General features: G+C 46.6%; 7 protein-coding genes across 8 annotated transcripts; 2 read left to right on the forward strand and 5 right to left on the reverse strand.

Annotated features, from left to right (window-relative positions):
• Positions 1–49: 49 nt before the first annotated feature.
• On the reverse strand, positions 50–1,137 carry TSTA_014870 (myosin light chain kinase, putative; the record flags this gene model as incomplete). Its single annotated transcript, XM_002483584.1, has 2 exons — positions 241–1,137; positions 50–190 (listed from the first exon to the last, which is right to left on the reverse strand). Exons 1-2 carry the CDS (start codon positions 1,093–1,095, stop codon positions 50–52), a joined length of 996 nt encoding a protein of 331 aa, XP_002483629.1. The 5' UTR covers positions 1,096–1,137.
• Positions 1,138–3,795: 2,658 nt separating this feature from the next.
• TSTA_014880 (estradiol 17 beta-dehydrogenase, putative) lies at positions 3,796–4,895 on the forward strand (the record flags this gene model as incomplete). Its single annotated transcript, XM_002483585.1, has 3 exons — positions 3,796–3,910; positions 3,970–4,509; positions 4,585–4,895. The coding sequence occupies 3 exons, from the start codon at positions 3,796–3,798 to the stop codon at positions 4,893–4,895; spliced, it is 966 nt and encodes a 321-aa protein (XP_002483630.1).
• Positions 4,896–4,976: 81 nt separating this feature from the next.
• TSTA_014890 (uncharacterized protein) lies at positions 4,977–8,179 on the reverse strand (the record flags this gene model as incomplete). The annotated part of the gene is made up of 8 exons (XM_002483586.1): positions 4,977–5,224; positions 5,283–5,454; positions 5,511–5,594; positions 5,643–5,779; positions 5,829–6,661; positions 6,712–6,749; positions 6,802–6,919; positions 6,969–8,179. 8 exons carry the CDS (start codon positions 8,177–8,179, stop codon positions 4,977–4,979), a joined length of 2,841 nt encoding a protein of 946 aa, XP_002483631.1.
• A 382-nt stretch (positions 8,180–8,561) lies between these two features.
• On the reverse strand, positions 8,562–9,665 carry TSTA_014900 (60S ribosomal protein L43). Of its 2 annotated transcripts, XM_002483588.1 has the most exons (6): positions 9,606–9,665; positions 9,398–9,425; positions 9,226–9,256; positions 9,102–9,167; positions 8,940–9,038; positions 8,562–8,875 (listed from the first exon to the last, which is right to left on the reverse strand). In XM_002483588.1, the coding sequence occupies exons 2-6, from the start codon at positions 9,414–9,416 to the stop codon at positions 8,815–8,817; spliced, it is 276 nt and encodes a 91-aa protein (XP_002483633.1). In that variant the 5' UTR covers positions 9,417–9,425; positions 9,606–9,665; the 3' UTR covers positions 8,562–8,814. The 2 variants fall into 2 exon arrangements, with proteins under 2 accessions (XP_002483633.1, XP_002483632.1); XM_002483587.1 differs by having other exon boundaries at positions 9,226–9,425; positions 9,606–9,643.
• A 2,741-nt stretch (positions 9,666–12,406) lies between these two features.
• TSTA_014910 (C6 transcription factor, putative) lies at positions 12,407–15,269 on the forward strand (the record flags this gene model as incomplete). Its single annotated transcript, XM_002483589.1, has 2 exons — positions 12,407–13,701; positions 13,756–15,269. 2 exons carry the CDS (start codon positions 12,407–12,409, stop codon positions 15,149–15,151), a joined length of 2,691 nt encoding a protein of 896 aa, XP_002483634.1. The 3' UTR covers positions 15,152–15,269.
• An 877-nt stretch (positions 15,270–16,146) lies between these two features.
• TSTA_014920 (pre-mRNA splicing factor, putative) lies at positions 16,147–17,732 on the reverse strand (the record flags this gene model as incomplete). Its single annotated transcript, XM_002483590.1, has 2 exons — positions 16,245–17,732; positions 16,147–16,201 (listed from the first exon to the last, which is right to left on the reverse strand). Exons 1-2 carry the CDS (start codon positions 17,570–17,572, stop codon positions 16,147–16,149), a joined length of 1,383 nt encoding a protein of 460 aa, XP_002483635.1. The 5' UTR covers positions 17,573–17,732.
• A 468-nt stretch (positions 17,733–18,200) lies between these two features.
• On the reverse strand, positions 18,201–20,958 carry TSTA_014930 (TBC domain protein, putative). The gene is made up of 3 exons (XM_002483591.1): positions 19,646–20,958; positions 19,137–19,591; positions 18,201–19,084 (listed from the first exon to the last, which is right to left on the reverse strand). The coding sequence occupies exons 1-3, from the start codon at positions 20,928–20,930 to the stop codon at positions 18,473–18,475; spliced, it is 2,352 nt and encodes a 783-aa protein (XP_002483636.1). The 5' UTR covers positions 20,931–20,958; the 3' UTR covers positions 18,201–18,472.
• Positions 20,959–21,128: the final 170 nt, after the last annotated feature.

Genomic DNA, 21,128 nt, shown 5'->3' on the forward strand with positions numbered 1-21,128 from the left:
ATTTCACATGTGATAAACGGCGAGTGAATGGTCGAGTTAGCTCAGTCGGTCACGTCGATTGCATACTTCCACTAGCAGCCGCACAAAGCTTGGTTTCTCTGATCCAGTCGGAGTCTAAAACTTGAGTGGCTGTGAACCGGTATCGAGGACTCGGCTGCAATATCGAGTAAAGGACATGTCGGTGAGTTTGCTGGGAAAGATCAGTCCAGGGTCATAGAAAGAAACGAACGTTTGACTCACCGTGGAAACGAAGTCCATGTATTTGTTAACCCTTCCATTCTCCAAATCTGCCAAGTACTGCCGGTAGAACGCATCTTCTTCTGTAGCTCTTTTCCAGGGTAAGCGACCAGACCGCATAGCAAAGTAGATAATCCCAATAGCCCACATATCGCCCGCCGCAGGATCAAATGCCGCCTTCGTAAACTGTTCTGGCGCCATGTATGCAATCGTTCCCTTCAATTCTCGATGCTGGATACTTCTCTCCTGAAAACTTCGCTTCAGTGGCGCTGCCCACGGTAACCTAAAACATTCCGCATAGCAAAAATCTGTAATTTTCAAAGTTCCCTGTTTCGTTAAAAGGATATTTTCGGGCTTTAAATTTCGATGCGCCACGCCTACACTATGGATGTATTGTACGGCATGTAACAGCTGCTTGAAGAAACAGTCCGCTTCGTCGTGCGTGAGATGATTGACTTGCGTCAGCAGATCGAGAAGGCTGCCTGCGTCGCAATATTCCATGACCTGGCACAAGTCTCCGTGATCGTTGTGTAGCAATTCAATAACGCGGACGACGTTGGGATGTTGTAAGGTGTGCGCAATGCAGAATTCGGCTGTGACTCTCCTCGTGTACAGCCTAAAGCGGTTCTTTTGAGGGTGGACAAATACCTTGACGGCAAATAATCTCGTGGGTTGGTTCCGGACGTTGAGTTTTGATCGTACTAGGCATATTCGAATGTCGTTGGATGAGTCGTCGAGAAGATCTCGCTGATAGCTGTATTGTCTGGAGAGAAGTCGTTGGTCATGTTGATTTCTCGTCCTGAATTTCTTGAGAAAAGATGATGATGCTGATAAGACAGTGTCAAATGGAAGGTCCATGTCTGGATCATGTCCATTCAAAGCGTTACCGCTGCTTCTTCTCTGTTGATATGACTTAGGCAAGCAATGCTCATGACTGCCTCCTTCGAGCTGCGTATATCGTTGAATAGGGCCGACACAGACTTCTTTTCGAACTGAGGAGCTCTTTAAGCTCTTCCCCAACTGATAAAATGACTCCATATCTACCTGAGCTAACAGCAACTGTTCATCGTCGTCTGTATGAGCCTTACAATACCCCGAGAACATTTTCTCGTCGGAAATGTGGTCGACTGCTATAGTGTATAGAGAGCTTCTGTAGATTATCAGTCCTTGATTGCAGTCTGGTTTAAATAGAATAAATAAGCTACGTAGGTCGTAATGATAAGAGTCGGTCAGAGCAAGCCACAAAGGAGCGCTTACCTGCAACCCCTCTAGTTGTCTTCCTACTAGCTTATATGCAGGATTCCCTATCAACGCATATATCACTCCTTGTCCACAGGTAGCTTGACAACATACACAAATGGTTTCTGTAAATGCCTCATATACATTTCCTCCCCATGGGGTGAGCCAGAGCTGGTATGTTCGGCATGCCTTTTGCCTCGACACTGTCAAAGCGTATGTAAGTAGGGTGATTTGGATCTACTCTACATGCATATTTCATATCTAACTAAAATGTCATACAAACTACCTAGTACGTAGTCGATCAGTGAATGACATCGATGGAATGACGCGTGTAATATTCCGATGTCCACTTGTCGGTATGCATCAATCCCTTCAGAGCTTGGCAGGGAGAGTTACACGACATGAATTGGTTCTGGGGTACTCGGCTACGTGTGATCAAGAGATCGTTGCAGACCTGTTCAAACTCGATTGACTCAAAAATTCTAAGACTGTGGATCATAAGGTGTACCTAGGTAGGAGGCGAGGTTGAGTTGCCACTACTACCATGTATGTAAATGAGGCAGTGGTTCCAGTTTTGCCTCAAGGCAACAGCAAGTCACAGACTATTGCCTAATTCAAAATAAACCAGAATGTCTACTTCCAGCCGTAACATGAAAATGAGAGTAATGTATCACGAAATCACGCTGTGTATGTGTACCGTAACGTCCACCACGTCAGCGACTCGGTGCTATGTCCGTCGTAAAATCTTGGAGAATGGACAAAATAAAAGACTCATTTGTGAAAAATAGTTTGGTAATAGAAATCCAAAGATCCAAAAGTGTAGTATGAGGTTTTAAAATAGGCCATTGTTAGTTGTTGTGTTAATATCTCGGATGGTAGAAACAATTCCCTCATAATAGGTCCGCCAGGCAAAGTATGTCGATTCTAGCAAGCCCACGTGCACTCTATCTTTGCGGCTCCATACAATTAGTTCCAATGTTTTTACTTAGAACATTGTCTGATCTTATCTACTATAAATTAGGTATTTGGTTATTTCGATGCAACTGGGTGGAATATGATGAGATGAAAATTTCTTTCGGCATCGCATGTAGTTAGGGTTAGGGTTAGGGCTGCTCTTTAGGGCATCTCCCACCAATACCTAGGTGACTCTACTTACATATCTCCTTTGCCGGGCGGGGGATTTCTTAGCGCTCACAGTCAGGCTTACTGAGTAAATTTCAGTCCGGACTCACGCTCACAGCCGCCATGGGCACGTAATAGACTCTATAAAATTGGCGATCATGTGACTTGATTAATCAGCAACGTCCTTTCCATTTTCGGCCTTGTGTGTTTACGGTTGACTCCCACTCGCGTTCCAGTCGCATTGCTCACCACATCTCCGAGAAGCCATACACTGCTATGATAGATGAAATATTTTGCGGCAAATGTGCAGAATGCCGCGCCACAGATGAATTCAAAATCAACAACGCCATACCCGAAAATGCTCTTTGGAATTCGATGGCTGGAATAATTTGCTTCTTCAAAGGTAGAATAAGCCGGTGAGTAAGCCAAGTCTCAAGTTATAATACTTTTGAGCACACTATTTTAGCTTGTCTAATAGAACCAATGCAAAGTATTAGATAGGAGTTACGCATTTAACTTGGATGACCTACCTGTCAAGTTTGGTCCTCCACATGCGTAGGAAAATGCAGGCAGGAATACAGCAATGGGGGATTTTGTTGAGATTATTTGGAAGCAGGGATGGTTTCGCTTCAGACATATAGGAACTGCCAGCCCAAATTTCACATACCAATACCACTATTGCCAAGATCTGATACATGTCCGAAGCTACTAATCCTCAGTGGAGGCTCAGAGGCAGCGAGATAGCCAACGTATGGCACGATTTTCATGTGAGAGCAAGCTCAATATGCGGCCATGGTCTAAAACGGAAAAGGAAAGCCCATGAGCGTCAAAGGAAATCCAGTGTGTGTAGGTACGATATGTCGAACAGCCCAATTTGACAAATCTAGGGCATGACTGCTTCATCTTCTAGATACATCCACAAGCTCCCTATTACGAAAGATTCCAGAAAGTAAGATACAACACTCCGTAGTCTTTATCGCAGCGTCTTTGAAGGAAAATCCGGGGGAGCGGGGAATCCCCGAAACGCGGGGAGGAGATCTGAATATCGTCAATATTACTGGTTCATGTCTATTCAAGGCCAACAATGGGATTTGCTTATGTGGGGCTTGAGATATCTTTAAAATATGAGATCGGATACTTAGTATTCATCTTGAGATTTAAACTGATTTTATTGAAAGTTACAGTCCTTCAATCAAAATGTCCCGAATCAGTCCGAATCAGTTTCTGCTATCATCTAGCCTGATCGGTCTCGTCGCGGTATTGACTGGTGGCGCACAAGGTGTCGGCCAAAGTCTCGTAGAACAGCTTCACTGTATGCCTCTTTTGTATCATTCCTATCAAAGAAACCACAATCACTCATATGAAACACAGCCGCCGGCGCAAAAATCATCTTCGGAGACGTCGACGACAAGCTCTCCACAAACCTCGTCTCGGCCCTAAATCAAAATGACACTGAAGAAACGAAAAGAGTTCATTTCGTTCACTGCGACACCTCAAACTACACTGACCAATTAAGGCTCTTCCAAACCGCGTACAAACTCTACAGCAGAATTGACATCGTAATCGCCAACGCCGGAATCGCAATTCACAGAGACCCATTCGCACCCACCCTAGATTCAGAAGAGAGCATCCTCATAGCCCCAAACACAGCAGAGATTGACGTGAATCTTAAGGGACCGTTGTATACGACTCGATTGGGCCTGCACTATCTACGAAAGAATGATCCTTCCCGTACAAATGGATATAAAGGGGATATAGTGCTTGTGTCGAGTATAGCCGGATTCAAGGAATGCGAGGGTCTCACGACGTATACAGCTAGTAAACACGGTGTTATTGGGTTGATGAGAGGGTTGGCGTTGCAGGGGGAGAAGGAAGGGATTAGGATTAATACTATTTGTCCGTGGATGACTAGTAAGGTCCCTCTTTTCCTTTTTTTTTCCCCTGGTTTTCTTTGATGCAGAGAATAGATGGTTAATGATATTGTAGAAACGAGACTGGTCACTGGCATCGAACAAGGATGGTACAATCTCGGTCTCCCAGCCAATGAACCCGAAGACGTTGCGCGAGCAATCCTCATTTGCGCAACGGCGAATCGATCCAAAAGCCAACGCCATGAAGGCGCTGTGCTGCCCTTTTCTGGTAAGATTGTCTGGGTGGGTGGAGGGAAAAGTTATGAGATTGAGGATAGGATCCGGGCTTTGGAGCCTGAGTGGCTTGGTCGAGAGAATAGTGAGGTCTTGAAGAAGGGGCAGGAGTATCTTCATTCTGGGAAGACGAGTTGGGATGCTTCGTCTTGATACTATTCAATATCTAATATCCTTGTCATTTATAGTCATGTATAGGTAACGGTGCCTTCTTCTCGTAGTTTCCAGACTATATTATTGCGCCTCCGGCCAACATCCAACAATCGCCTTGTCATCCCCGTCAACTGTCAAGACTACATTAGCTCCGTACTCCAATGGGTTTCCTTCCCAAATCACAAAGTCGGTGTTCCTCTCTGAACCCTCAAAGCCAAGAATATCATCAATCTTTCTGGTGAATAGATTCACAACCTCCTTAGCTTCGAGACCTGCTTCTTTGGCGATTGCAGCTGCTTCTACCGGAAGATTTGCGATATGCCAGTCAACTAGAAATTTACCTAGATTAGCAACCTTTATATATTGATATACGGGAGGTGAACGTACATCCAGGAAGCAACGCAAGTGCAAAGTTGACATCCGACTCCACCAGAACTTGTACCGGGGAGATTGTCAACGGTGGCCCGACAAAGAGATCTTTGCTCTCCCAGGTCACTGGCGCAGAATGAGCAGCGGTGAAAATCAGAGGAAGACCAGCCGTGGCAATTTCATCGGCGACCTGCAGAATCAAATTAGCTATTTGCTTCATTTACCAAGACAAGACGGAGGACCTACACTTGGTGCTTCAGCAGCGCCATACACCACCAATCTCGCTTTGGGATAATCTTTCTTAATCTTAATTATTTGCAGAATGTCGTACTAAATACGATTAACACGGTATTATCTTCAGTTGTGGATTTGTGGTACCTTGTTCTCAGTATGAACGACAACCGCAATCTTCCCATCAGCAGCCTTTCCATATAAAGTATCCTTGCCCTTGTTCTGCGAGAGTATCTTCCGTAGAGCAGCAACAGACTTGGATACAGTCGGTGTTTGAGTTGAGCCTGTATGAATCAGTCGAGACCACTAGACAAAATCAGGCAAATAGCATACCCTTTGCTTCCTGCCCAACCACGAAATGTAGAGCGGCATCATCCTTGTATATCCCGCCATTGAGAGGATTGCTACCTTCAGATGTCTTAATACCAGTGCTGACGCCCTTCAAAAACCCGTCTGTGGCTGGATACGTAATCGAACGAGTGACGCCTCCAATACGTGATCGATCAAAAGTTTTCCCTTCAAAGTGAATGCCGTATTTAGCATATACAGCGGACTCTGGGTCATATATATTTACTTTGGAGTCATCAGCTCCATCAGCAGTGCTGTCCTCTGATAATATCTCAACGAGTCCTAGACCATTAGATATTGTGGTCAATCCGGGGAGGACATGCCCGTTGCGGAGAGAGATGACTTTGTCAAATGACTTGATTGAGGCGCATTCGGCATGTTCTCCGAAGCAATCAACTTTTCCATTCGTCAGGACCATTGTCAAGTTTCCTTCCGAAGACTGCTTGACGTGTTCACTTTCCAAATAAGAAGAACTGATACCGGTGATAAGTACCGTAACACCATGCTTTGGATCCGAGCAAAATGATTGAACATCTTCGGGTGCAGTTTCTGCACGCATGCTGGGCTTTTGCACTACGGCAGGCTCTGAATGCTTGGCCGTCTCCTCCAGCGTAGATCTGCCGTCAATGTATACTTGCAGCGGAGATGCGCCAGCAGATAATGGATGCTCATTCCAAACTACTAGGTCTGCATCATATCCAGGCTTTGTGTAACCAACGCGATGGTGCAGCTCCAAAGACCTTGCTGGAACACTGGTGACTGATTGCAAAGCAAGAATTTCCGGAAGTCCAAATGAATGTGCAGTGGCAGCTTGAGACCTACGCTCTTTAGCAATGCAAGTTCAGCTGAAACGTGAGAGTGAACTTACAGGAGATATCTGGCATTGGTGTTTGGCTCGACATGATCCTATCAATGGATTAGACACGGTTGAATATCTTAGGTGCATATGTGAGCATACCGATTTAAAGGCAAGTGGTACGCCATGCTCAGCCAGAATTTTACCAGCCTGCAAATTGCCCTCGTATCCTTCCTTTTTGTATAGGCTAAAGTCGGAAAATGTCGCGACTGTAATGTTCCTATTTTCAATTAGTGAGCAAGATATTTAGATAAGACAAGCTAACATACTGTCCACTACTCTTGATTAATTCAGGCACTTTCCATGCACTCAAAGCATGATGGAATGCTTGGATATGAAAGCCAAACTCTTCACTATGAAGAAGCATATCCTCAAAGTCTTCGGGCTCATAACAATGCACATTGATGTTAATCTTCCCTCTCAGCATAGCAACAGTCGAATCCAATTCAAGCTCTTCCGGTAGTCCTCCCTTCCCACTTGGGCCGTCAGCAAGTAAACCTGCCGCAGCAGAGGAGTCTCTATTCTGTTTCGCAATTGTAGCAGCAGCACACCACGCATCCTGGCTCTCCCGCAAATCTTTAGCCCGTGCCATATGGTGACGGAATTTCCAAGCATTGCCCATCCTAGTATGGTGGTATACTCTTTTGGGATTCTCACCACAGGCCATCTTCAAATAACGGCGTCGATCCTCTTTGGGAATTCCGTGTTCAAGAAGCAAATCTTCAACGACTTCTTCACTGTGCTCTCCACCTCTAAGCAAGTTCTTAACGGGGAAAGCTTCACCGCCCATAATGTTTGCTGAGCCGGGAAGAATGAGCGAGGTAGTGACACCGCCGGATGCAATGATAGTAGTAGCAATATCATACGGTTTTAAGGAATCAAGTGATCGGACCATGGGTGTCAGAGGTCCGGTCTCAGGATTGATTTCATTCTCATCTTTGGAGACACTGAGGATTGGCCAGCTAAGAGCCAGATGATGCGAGTGCATATCCACTAGACCTGGCGTGACAAACTCGCCGTTATAGTGACGAACGACGGTGTGGGAGTCAATCTCAATATCATTAGCACTCGTCGATGAGATAGACCGTACAACACCCTCTTCAAAGAGAATATCAACTGGCTCCGCAGAAATACTATCTCCATCGAAAAGAGTCACATTTCGCAAAACTGTAGTCTGCGACTGGCCAGAAACTGGGTTCCACCGCGGGTTACTGCGATTCGCAGAGACTGGGAGCGCGTAAGATACCAGCGGCCTATTGTACTCTTCACATTTTTGTAGATGCGCATCTAATCGATCCCATTGGGATTGAGCGAGTTGCGGCTCTCCGTGGAATTCAACAATGTATTTTGACTGGGGTGTATGGTAGTCGGATGTAAACCAGAGGAAGCCTATCACGATAAGAACTGGAAGGACCAAGCGACCGACTCGGAAGGGGCGGCGACGGAAGGGCGCCTGAGCGCGCATGGGTAATTCCTTCATGCTTACATATGTTATGAAAATAGGACAGGAATTGGAAGTTTTTGGAAGCCGGCAGGTATTTATATCTTACTGCTGCCTATCTATGAAGCTAAGAAGCGGGAGAATTGACGTGCTTGTTAGACGACGGAGTTCGGAGTAGCCTTTGTTGACAAAAGACGTTCCTGGCTCTTAGTCGGACTCACAATAGTTAGTGATTTGGAACATATTACCACAGAAAGACAAATCTACCGCATTTAATAGGTAAATGCTGGCGCATGATATTGAAAATAAACGCAATCATATCAATTGGCGGCTACAATTCCATGCTCAGCAAGCCTATGCTCTGTCGTTAGTCAAAGAGACCGATCTAGCATCCTCTACGTAGTGTAAACAAAACAAGTCGAATCAAAGGCGGTATTCAGCTTTTCTAATTCGTCGAATCCAAGCTACATACACGAGAGAATCCGCATACACTGCACAGTGATGCCCGCCGGAAGGAGAAGCTCGTGAACAATGATCATATTTCAGGACCGCTTTCCTCTTCCGTGGAAGGAATATCATCCAGATGCAATCAAGCCATTTTTAAAAAGAAGTCACAACAAATACCCCGTAACCCATATTTAAAAGAACTGCGCCAAATCAATGTCGTTCAACATTTACTCGTTAATTTCACGGAGACGACGGAGGGTCGAACGAGCAGCGGAGGCAGCGGGTGTACTAAAAAAAAAATAAAACCATCAGTCAGTCTGGTCGATAATACTTGGATGGATGTAGGACTCACGAGAGGGTGTAGGCACCACCGGTCATGGTCTTCTTGCAGCCGGAGCAGTTCCAGATACCGACGGAGTGACGGCGGACGGTGTTACGACCGCAGAAAGTGCTATCCAGATATTAGTATTGCATGTCGTCGCAGAATCCTAGCTGTTTGTTGTGTCCGACGTACCAGGTGTAACGAGCGTGCTGGGCAACTTCGAGACGCTTCAATTGCTTACGGAGGGAAGCACCGTATCTGATCAGATAGTTTAGTCATTGTTCGCGGGGTTGAGATTGACGCATTTGCTTCGTACCTGACACCGTACTTGCCGGTAATACCGACCTCTAGAGAACCAGTTAGCAGACTGTTCGACGAATATCCGTGCGGCAGAAGAGGAAGGGATTTCATCAACGTTGAACGTCGTTTGATGAAATTTGTCTATGGTATGTCGATGCAATATTTTCAGAGGAAAAAGAATTCCTTACTGGTAGTTCTCTTGGCCATTTCGACTAGCTGTAAATTCGAAGCGAGTCAGCACTTTGTTGAGCGATAGATTTAAAACGTTGTTGACGAAATTGCGAAATTCTCGATCGACCACAACGCAACCACCCAGATAAATCGAATTGGCGGGGAGAAGCGAGGAAAAGAATCTGAACGAGACCGAAATGTCAGATTCTAGGTGTAGAGACGTACCTGTGAACTCGATGTCGGCTAAAGACAGGTTGTTGGTTGCTGAGACTTGACGATGTGTGTGGATAGCCTCGAATTTGGCGACTGTGCGGTGCTTAGTCGGCGAAAACTTTTTCCGCGGTTCTTCGTGGTTGTTTTCGCTTAGGGCCGGGTCACGGGATTCCAGTTATCTGATTGGCGGATTTATTGCTCCACCGCAGAATTACTGTCTCTGGACAAGCATACTCTCACCACGGTCATAAATCAACGTCTGACCCTTTCACATCTGACTGACTGGCTAATCTGCCCGGTTAATCAATTTTAATCTAGAATTCGCATCTTCAATTCGTCGTATTTGTAATGGCGGTTTCACATCAGTCGACTGGCTCTACCATTGATCTGGATTGGGCGGAGGGCTCTGCATCGAGGGATCATCAGAAGGAAAACTAATTTCTTGGTATCTCTGCAGGCATTTACTCCCAGAATAGGTCTACACTCTTAGAAATATTGGATCAATTTTCAAGAACAAAAGAAATTGGCTACAGCCCTATACTCTGCGGTGAACGTCAAGCTGCAAACGTAGCATAACGACCATCAGTAGCAAACTACAAATACCAAAGAATCCAGCTCCCCAAAATACACACCACGACCTAAAATCCCGGCGATCCATCCATAACTCACGGATCGTGCTTGGCTGGTGAGAATCCAGATACATCTTCAGCCGGCGAAGTCGTGGCGCAAAATAGGGGAACCGTAAAAATGTCTCCATATCCGTCAGCTCGCTTCCCATAACAGAAGTCATCATGAACTTGATATCTTCTGGATAATTTGGTGCGAGCTTCAAGATTTCTTGCATTGAGGTTGGCGTTACTTGATGTTGATCCCATGCGCCACGGATGCCTCTGACTACTTTGGATGGGTTTGCAAGATTGAACGCGATGTGTGTGCCCGGTGAAAGGGAACAGCGATATAAGCTCTCTGAGAGAATATATTTTGTTGGACTCCGTTTGGGGTTAATGTCCAGTGTTTTCAATGTTTCCGGTATTTCTTCTTTGTCCCAGGGAAATATAGAACGGTAGATTTGACGGCCATTGAATGTCACGCATTTGTGCCATAGTATTTGCTGATCCTTTCCAGCAGTGACATAACGTTTTAGAAGTTCGAGATGATTGGAAGATATTGGACGGAACAAGAGAGCGTAAGTAAGACCTAGCTCATTGTGTGTTGGATCCAAGTAGTCGCGCTCATGTCTTTGAAATTTCAGATTAGAATATAATACTTCCTTCTTTGCAAGGTTCCGTACTTACTTATGTAGATCAACGTTATTGTAGAAAAATGTGGGATGAGCAAAGGCCATGAAAGCATTCCGACCTGTGTATATCTTTAAATGTTCATCTAAGCAATCAGTCCACTCTATATTCAACCGTCCAAAGCCCTGTAGATATGGAATGGAGAAGACCTCCGGTGAAAATATAGAGTCTGTACTTTCATCTAGAGGGAGCTCTGGAAAGTTATTGATTCCAACAGTAGCTTCACTATGGAGTCTCACATGCTCAAAGATTGCGTGGATCGTTTCAGACCTGTGCTGCATGTAAAACAGTGAGCATAAGGGCTCTCTGATTTCTCTGAATTTCCTCGTAAAATCTAGAGCCGTGAAGCAGTCATATAACAAATCAAAATGTTTGGTGTAACTGTCGACATCGCTGGCATCTGGCTGATTGAGAATTCGGCGTGGGTAACATTTATGAAGAAGCTCCTCCATAGTCAATGAGGAGATACTTTTACCCCGTAATGTGTGTGCTACAAGCGCCAGCACTCACACTGTCTGGAGGTCACGAAATGGTCTTTCTTTGATAGGTTTACCCGGCCCACAAGCATTGATGACATATATCTGCCTGCATGCGATTCGGACAAGGATTATTAGTAGACGAGGGAGACGAGAAAGCTCGAAAAGCATCCTTGATCTTTCGGGAGAACCACTCAAACCAGTCATTTGATATGCTTCAACTCCGAAGATGGACTCGATCAGAAGCTCGCGGGATTCTGTGAGAACAGACTCATTAAACATAACATCGTTGTCCTCTTCGCGTCGCCATCCTATGAGATGATATATCTCTTGAAATCTGCTAAAAGCTGACCTATAGGCGCGAATAGCAGCCTTCTTTTCAGACTCTGTTGACTCATCGGTTCTTTTCCAGAAATCTGTCCGGGACATGAATTATCTGACAGAGCGTCAACTGCGTAGACGACCACCACAAACCTTCCCACTTCTGAGTGTATTGCTTATTCTCCGTCTCAACCTCGTCCATAGACATAGGTTCTAGCTTTTCCCAGTCCGTGATCTTTTCTGGGCGGCCATTCCTTACTTGTTCGTAAATAGTTTTGGAGATTTCATCCTTTTCCTTGAGTTCTGCTCGAGATTTACTGGAATTGCAGATCTTTGCATCTTGTGTTCTTGGTTGTGTCTCTGTTTACTGAGTTGTTTATATGTGAGAGAAAAAATTGTCAAGACGTCTGTCGCTGCCTAGGGTCACATGCTGAGTCAGCTAGCGTGGTCTGGGGCTAGAATGGATTTGCGGGGGAACCGGTGAGACATTAAACTCATCGGCTCCGCACTTGATTCAACTACCGATCCCTGCTGCATATTCATCCTGATCAATATGCTGCGATGCTGCAATTGTCTTCCCTGCCATCTATCTTTCGAATTGCTTTTATCATGTGGTAGACAGCGGCTTACCTCCGTACTTGGTGAGCCTTTTTTGTTCCGGTCAGAGCTGAACTTCGACTTACCAACTGATCACTTTGGACCTTTTTGACTTCTCAAAATGTCAGCTGAAGAGGTGAAAACCGCATCCATGGGAGAATCAATGGACCAAGACGACCAAAGCATCGCTCCAGAAACCACACCGCCCAACGGCGTCAAGAAGCGCTGGCGCAGAAATCGTGTCGCTTGCGACGCTTGCCATACCCGTCGCGTAAGATGTGACCGTGCGTTTCCGTGCTCAAGATGCGTCGCAAGCCAAACACAATGCGAACTCACGCGAGAGAGACGCAAGAGAGGGCGGATACCCCGTAACAACGCGGCGCGCAGAGAAAGTACTTTTGCGAACGAGGGCAAAAACGACGATCAGAAACACTTTTCCGGAAGAAGATCCACTGCAACACATCAGAGAGATTTTATAAGCATGGTTACAGACCCTTTGCCTACCGAACAAATGGCGCAGCCTGTCAATTTCCCTCGTTCCGCGCAGGCGTCGCCTGACCATGTGCTGCACGCATCTGCTCATGGCAGCGGGGAACATTTGTCTCGCCGAGATACCATACAGGCATCACCTCGGGAAACTGTGGCAGGAGGAGACAGAGCGGTGGAAGATTGGATGTCCGGCTCAAATGGATTTCCGCAAGGGCCGTATCCTTATCCAATGTTTGAAAACATGGCATTCTCGGACAGTTTTTTTGATAATATTCCTTTTGGAATGATGGGTTTGAATAATTTGAATGGGTATCAGCTTTCAAGATCTGTATCGCGACAACAACGGAAGAATGATCAGCCAGGACGGCCAGCAGAAGCTCCTCTGAAATATCCGGTGCTTGCACCGCTGATGCCCTTTCTCGAACCTTATCTGTCCCGAAATCTGGTTTATGATCTGCTAGATCTATACTTTACAAGTGCTTTTTCAACGGCGATGCATCCGGTCTGTCATCATATTCACTGCTATGTGGTCCGAAAAGCATCTTTCCTCAGTCATGAGAATCCACGGAATACCAGTCCTGCTCTCCTTGCAAGCATGCTTTGGGTGGCTGCACTTGACGATCGAGCTTTCTCATTGTCAATATCTCCACCAAAGCGTAAGAAGCTGTGTCAATTCTTGTGCGCGTTGACCGTGCGACTTCTACGGCCGTTGATCCACGTCTCGTTCAAAGACGACGAAGCTTTGCCCATCATTGACCACGAAAACAGCTTTTCACTTGGTGGACACGATCGTACTCGTACGTTCGAGGAGGGCGGTGATGATAGGGGCTTGATTGGGCCTGCCGGATCGTTGGATGATGTGATTACGTATATTCATGTAGCCTCGATTGTGTCTGCTAGCGAACAAAAAGCAGCTAGCATGCGATGGTATTCCCTCTGAATCCCGTTTTGGTTTGCAAAATATCTAACAGTCAGTCACAGGTGGCATGCAGCTTTCACATTAGCGAGAGAGCTGCGACTAAACCAAGAAATTGAAGCTACATCAAATCTCGGCAGCCCAGTGGACGGGTCTAATCGACCGTTCGAATTCGCCGAGGGTACCGGTTTTGGGGCAAACCACAACGGTACTAATGGGAACTATTTCCCTCCCAGCGGTCGAGCAAGTCTCAACTGCGTATGCACGAGACAGCAGCAACGGCCGAATCTATTGACCGAGGAGAATCTTCAACACCGAACTGGAAGTATAATCACAGAAGAGCATCGAGAGGAACGTCGTCGAACATGGTGGCTTCTATACATCATGGACCGCCATCTAGCACTATGCTACAATCGTCCGTTGGCTTTACTCGATGCGGAATGCGATGAGCTTCTTTTACCCCTTGAAGAAGGCCCTTGGCAAGCTGGCGATGTACACAGTAACAGCTCCAAGGCTGATGGACCGCAATGTCCTGTATCGCCAGACACGAACAGGCGGCGTTGTTTCCCGAATTTCGCATGCAATGACCACTCGGTGTTCGGGTTCTATCTGCCTTTGATGGCAATTACAGGAGAATTGATAAATCTCAACCAGGCGAAAAACCATCCAATGCTAGGCACCCGTCTACAAGTCAAGACTGCATGGGACGTTCAAGTAAACGAAGTACTGCGTCAGTTGGACACGTACAAGGCGACACTACAGGCGTTTTCGGCTCATTCCTCCACAGCAGCGGCTCCTCCAGTAGGAGGACAATCGTCATTATCCACTGTACCACCAGCCGGGCAAATGCCACCGGGATTGGGTCAGCCGCTACAACCACTTACAGTATCACCACCCATACTCAATGAAGCAGGAGGAATCGACGACGCCAATTATAAATCATATCACTCATGGCACACGCAAACAGTCGTCGCATACGCGTCTTATGTCGTGCACGTCCTCCACATTCTCCTAATGGGTAAATGGGACCCCGTCTCACTACTCGAAGACAAAGACTTCTGGACCTCATCCCCAACATTCGCTTCAACGATCTCACACGCCCTCGAAGCCGCAAACGCCCTAGAACGGATCCTCCATTACGACCCGGACGTCAGTTTCATGCCCTACTTCTTCGGCATTCAACTCTTACAAGGAAGTTTCCTACTCCTTCTAATTGTTGAACGACTACAAAAGGAAGCCGGCGAGGGAATTTTGAAAGCCTGCGAAGTGGTAATCAGAGCTACCGAATCGTGTGTTGTGACGCTCAATACGGAGTATCAGCGTAATTTCAGACAGGTTATGCGTAGTGCTGTGGCGCAGGCGAGAGGCAGGCCGGTCAATCATAGTGAGATTCGGCATCGGCGAAAGGCGGTTTTGGCGTTGTATCGGTGGACGAGGAATGGAACTGGGTTGGCTCTATAATACCTACACACACAAGTTGGTATAGGTCTTGAATTTGTATATATAATGAAGAGAGGAACTGTGAATTGCCATTTGCCATTAGTTTTACCTCTGGTCCCGGATACACTCACTTTGACTACAAACGCAAGGAACATTACATTCATTCAGCTGAGTGTTTCTCAATGTCAAAACCACACGCAAGAAATACATAAGATAAAACTTCGTGATCGCTTCAATTCTCTAGGGCTTGACAAATCCTCACTTTAATACAGTCCGAAATAAGCTGCAAAGCATTTCGAGAAGCACCTAGGCAGGGAAGCTGTCTCGGGTTATAGAGTCTGGAAGCGGCAGGTTATCCAAGTACTGTGTAGATGGTAGTGCACCATCTTTCTCTGGTGATTGTTATCTCAGAGTCAGGGAGAGGCCTACGAGTGCCTCTCAAAGACACACTTGAAGGGCAGGACGTTGCGATAACTCCCACAACGTGTAGGTAATAAACGAGATTCCCAACGTTCCATGTCCAGCAATAAGATGATAATGCATCTCCAAGGCTAGCATAAGCCTTTTTCTCTCCCAATTCTCAGGATTTTTCTCCAGACTACAATAAAACTACACATACCCCACTGGCTAGGCGCCTTAATCGCTACTTGCTTTCCCCTCTTTCAGGTCATTACTAACCTTATCACATAATACAAGACACCATTGCTCACACTCGCTAAAACTGCATTTTTTGGGATGCGAGACCTTGAACTTGTCATATATATCAAGCCAATGTTCACGCTTAGTAACGTCGTGGGTAAAGTCCATCCCATTCTCCAAACCAAAAAGATATACCTAAGTAAAATCCTGACCGAGCGCTTGCAGTAACAAAAATACATTAATTACCTCCCGCTTCTGACCTGATTCACTCAAAAGAGGTAGAATTCGATCTACCACGATAACAGACGAGACTCTCTATATTTCCCGCAGTACTTTTCTCCAGCGTCGACTTGCCGGATACAAGTGTCTATACCTTTCTATATCAAAAGATAGTTGGTCACAAACCAACTTCGCTCCTCCAAAACTGGGCAGCTTTCAAGAATAATCCAAACTAAAACCTGCCTTTCTTACAAACCCGTCCCTTTCTTCTACAGAACCTCCAGAAGACGGACGAATATTTAAAACAACCAAATGCCCATCCCCACCCTCAAACGCAACACCACCCCTTTCAGCTCTCTTCATCAGTTCCGAGTCCGCTTTTGTCCTCGATCCATTTTCACAATTCCATACCCATCCTTCGCTGAGCCATTTCCAGGAAACATAGGCTCTTAACTCCTTGTCCTGAGGGAAGACTCGTTTCCATTCCGGTTCGTAACTCGCAGATGGTGATTCAGAACCGTAACGAAGCCGATCTCGACAGAATATACGCCATGAATCAATAGCATAAGCCCCAATACCAGGTAAATGTGCTATTTCCCATGCAACTCTCCGATCACTTCGCTCCCCATCATCCTCATCAGGAACGACTTCATCAGCCGCAATATCCGTCCCAGCCTTTTTACACGGATAGTTCAATTTGCGATACCTCTTCCCCCTTTCCGGTGGAGAATCGAGCCATTTCCTTGCCAACGCAATGAATTTTGTAGCTCGTTGATTCTGAAATCCCAAGCCACGGATTATATGAACAATATCCTCGTGGTTTGCAGCTGCCATGTCTTCGATTGTTGGGTAGAAATCGAAAAGTTTGAATAGAACTGGGATTGCTACTGGGCCGCGAGTCCGGTTTAGGAATATTGTGGCTATTAATAGTCGAAAGGGGGAGAGGGCGAGTTGTTCTTGAATTAATCCGAAAGTTGGGGCTGAGACAGATGGGAAGGGGAGGCAGGATGTTTCTATTAGGGGGAGGGGTCTGGGGAAGTATGGGGAGAGCTTGGGGGGTTGTTTGCGTTGAGATTTTGCTCGTTTTTGTTGACGGTTTTCTTCTTGGTGTTCCTCCGGTTGGGACACTTGGGATATTTGTGTTAATGCTCCATTCGTAATATCACCGTTGCTGTTATGAAGAATGTCTCCTCGACCGTCGACCGCTGCTGTGTTGATCGTTGGCCGGAGAATCACTTGCTCGGTCAATACATGAGCATCAACCGTTGTATCCCCATGGTCCATGGAATCCATCTTAATAGCCCCATCGTGCAGCTCAGTTTGAGCCGTCAAATCTTCACATGTCTCCGACCCAAACACAACGCCCTGACATGTCGAAGAACCTGCACCCAATGATTCTTCATCTAAAGTACAAATCGTACTTTTCAGTTTCTTAACCTCATCATTCCTAGGCTTCCTTTTTTTGACTTGTCCCCAAGTCTGCAATAAATCTCCATTCCCAGATGTTGACTTTTTCCCCCTTGATCGGACGAAATAGCTCGAGGTTTTGGATGTTTTTTTGGTGGTCACATTGCAACCTGGCATGACCTATAGTACTGGTCAATAGTTGATAATAAGGAAATAAGAGGTACAAATTATATCAAAAAAGTCAGTGAAGATGAAAAAGATGAAGTCGAGGTACTGCCAATGGTAGTTGATAAACAGAGAAGGCCCCACTAATTTCTCTCGAGATCCGAGTTCGCTAAGACTAAAACAACGTTCCCTCATAGGTTCATACTCTGCCAGTAGTCCACACCAAAAAGACAGGCCAAGAAGGCGCCATATCTCAAGATGGGGGAACAAGTTCCTCAAGAATATCACGGAATATATCATCCAACATGAGGATATAGTCGAGATCACTCTTATTATGCCTAGAAGCTGTACGTTCGAAAGAAGCCGATACAAATACCATGACACCCTATGAACGCAACGCGTAAAATGCCGGCCAAGAAACACGCGATAAATTCGAGATAGCAATCTGCTCTCTGCCCGTCGAAAGTTGTTCGACGAATACTACGAGCGCATCCGGCGACAAATATGGCAGAAACACGTACACAACAGGGCAAATGGGCTAACATGGCCTTGTTCTTATTCATATGCCGGGTATGGGTAAAGGGAGACTATTGCTTCAAGTGCGCGGATGAATTTCATCGGGATAAAACTCGCGATGGTTGGCGGATGAATCAGCGTAAATTCTACCACCAAGTTATCTTCAAGAAGTATAGTCATTGGAACAAACACGGCAGTAGAAACAATTGCTAATATACACAAAATAAAAAGGTTTATAAATCAGAAAGCAAAAAGAAAAGCAAAAAAGTAATGATGAAAATAGTTATCAAATCAATAATACAAATTCCCATTTAACCATATCAGCCCAGAAAACAGGAGGATAAAACGAGTGAACAGAATCGAAAGAAAAGAGGACACGGACCCCTGTCGATAAAATCAAGACTGTACTTTGCCAGCCTCTCGTACTTCATTCATAAAACTATCCTCATCACCCGCCAAACTCAGAATCCAATAATGCCCAACGCCGGCGTTGGCAAATTGACCACCTCCGTACCCCATGATCGGTGTCGGGGAACTATGGCGAGTCTTGCTGTCTCGTGTGAGCGTACCCAGATCATGAGGGCCCCAGCCCACGACGTGTTTTATTTCCTCGCGGGATTTGGCTTCCGTTCCTGAGAGGCCGAGTAATTGTGTTTGTAGACAGCCCAGTACGGCGACTCCGGCGCGGATTATGATGCGGTCGCCTTCAAAGGCCCAGCAATCCCATACACGACTTAGATGTTCGAGATCAAGGCCGTTGGTGAATAGAGAGCGAAACATTGGGCCCCAGATATCTTCATCGCTAAGCTGCGCTGTTTCGTAGAGATGACTATAAAGACGGGGGAATTTATAGCGTAGTGTAGCCGAGGCAAGCCCATATGTTCGAGCTATCGCAGAACGGTCATGGGTCAAAAAGGCGAGAGGAAGTGGGCGATTGAGGATGTTGGCCATGGTAATAAATGCGGAAGCAGCGGTAGGAAGTTGAAGAACAAGAAGAGCAGCAATGGTCTGTAAATGTGAGTGTGTTATTATTACCAATACAACGAGGAGGTAAACTTACGTGAAGGCCATAGGTGTACCCGACATCACTTCGATACATGGCATATGCCTCCAACACATCAATCAAAGTATCCCGTAGAGGCCCACCTTCTTGAAAGAGATGGAGTTCGGGGAATGCGGACGAGACATCTCGAGAGATAGCTGCAAACCATTCTCGCATCCTTCGACTACTATCACTGGCATCTTCGTCTCCTCGAGACTTTGCGTCTTTGGCCCGCTGAAGTGCCTTTTGATACGATTCTGGAGTCAATGATAGCTCATTACTGATAGCTCGTTGCCACACGGCTCCCCGGCACCGCGGCGTTACGCCTCGCCACCAAAGCTCCCTCATCCGAGGTTCTGCAATCGCATTGTTCCAATTAGGCAGGACATGGTCTTCCCATATCCGTTGTAACGCTTCCCTAGTATTATCTTTTTCACACTGCACGGCAGCGGCTTTGGCGGCCTTTTTCCTCTCTACAATCCTTGCTCAGTATCGAATCCCAGACACATAGGCACTGGTATACTAACCTGCTTCCTTGGCCAAAGTCATCATCTTTCTATACTCCTTCAAATGTTTCTTCTCTTCCAACGGGTCCTTCGGCGGCAGCCAACTGGGGCGCGTACGACTAAGAACCTTTTCCTTCTCCTTACTGACAGGTAACGGGTCAATCATGACGTTGGATTTCTGCACAGGCGGTAAATCCTGTATACTGCCAGAGAGTCGCTTTGACCCAGATTCTACACTGGATCGTTCCGATGACAGACCGCTCTGAACTCGTTCTTCGCGTTTGCGATCGACATCGTCAGCGTGGTGTTCCAGGGTCTGTGTCAAGACCTTTGCTTCCTCAGACAGCTCAGCCATGGCGAGGTTGTACGAGTATGTGCGTGGGTCTCGCGGAGAGATCTGACCTCGTTCAGGACCCGCGGACGCAGATCGAGTCACTGTGAGTCTTGACTTGGTGCTTGGCGAATGCCGAGAAGAATTTCGAGATTTCGATAAGGAAGCTACATGTTCTTCCGAAACAGCATGCGGTAAAGGTACGGGCCTGGGACTGCTGACTTGATCAGGGCTCGTACTTCGCGAAGCTGGACGTTCTTGAGGCGGACGCGGCGACAACGGCACATTGAAGAGGCTAGCATCATCCGGCAAGTCATCGTCAGAATCGTGATACTCGGCCTCAAGCTCCTTTACCGATTTCCGCTGTATCGAGCCGCGTCGCGACGCGGAAGGATTACGAGGAGCCAATGGCGACAGACTCTGGCTGGAAGGAGAGGGCGAAGGTAAAGAAACTCCTGAGTTCAAAGGAGGCGCAGAAGGAGATACTGAGCGTGATCGAGGTTGGCGGTACGGCAAAGATGGAGTTGATACGCTTCCGTGCGTCAATCGTCGACCACTCTTCATCGTCCTCGGATCTAGCGTTCCTCTTGGTAATTGTCCCGGCATACCCTGAAGAGCTCTTGACGACGGTGGAGTGATTTGTCTCCGCTGACCAGAAGTCAATTCCCTGCCTTGTTTGGCCGGCGGAGTTGCCGATTGCATAGTATTTATGCTGGTAATATGCGATATCACACGATTTTGACTGGAAGCTCGAGAGCCAGCTCGGGACCGAGAACGGGGATACGGAAGTTTCGCGGGATAGGCTTGTATTTCTGCGTCATCTTCGAGACCGATGTCTTCGAAATTAGAATTATCCGCAAAACTGACGTTGGGGTCGGCATCATGCGAAGAAGAGTAGAAGGAGGAGGATTTGGAGGATTTGGATGTGGTGAGTTCTGGAACGGAGCTAGGCGAGGTCAAGGTGGCGGTTGCCATAGCTGCCTGTCGACCACTTGGAATGGCCGTTTGTTTTCTTTAAGAATATGATGTCCCTCGTTGGTTGGTCAAGAAATCGCACCGCTTCAGGTGGTGTGTCGTGTGCAGTTTGAAACTTGAGACGGGCCGCAGTGTCTGAACCCTGCCGTTCGCTGACGGTGTGCTAAGGAGAATTTGGTGTTTGACACCGTAAACAAT

This window comes from Talaromyces stipitatus, genomic scaffold (assembly GCF_000003125.1).
Source record: "Talaromyces stipitatus ATCC 10500 scf_1105507295549 genomic scaffold, whole genome shotgun sequence".
NCBI classification, from domain to species: Eukaryota; Fungi; Ascomycota; class Eurotiomycetes; order Eurotiales; family Trichocomaceae; genus Talaromyces; species Talaromyces stipitatus.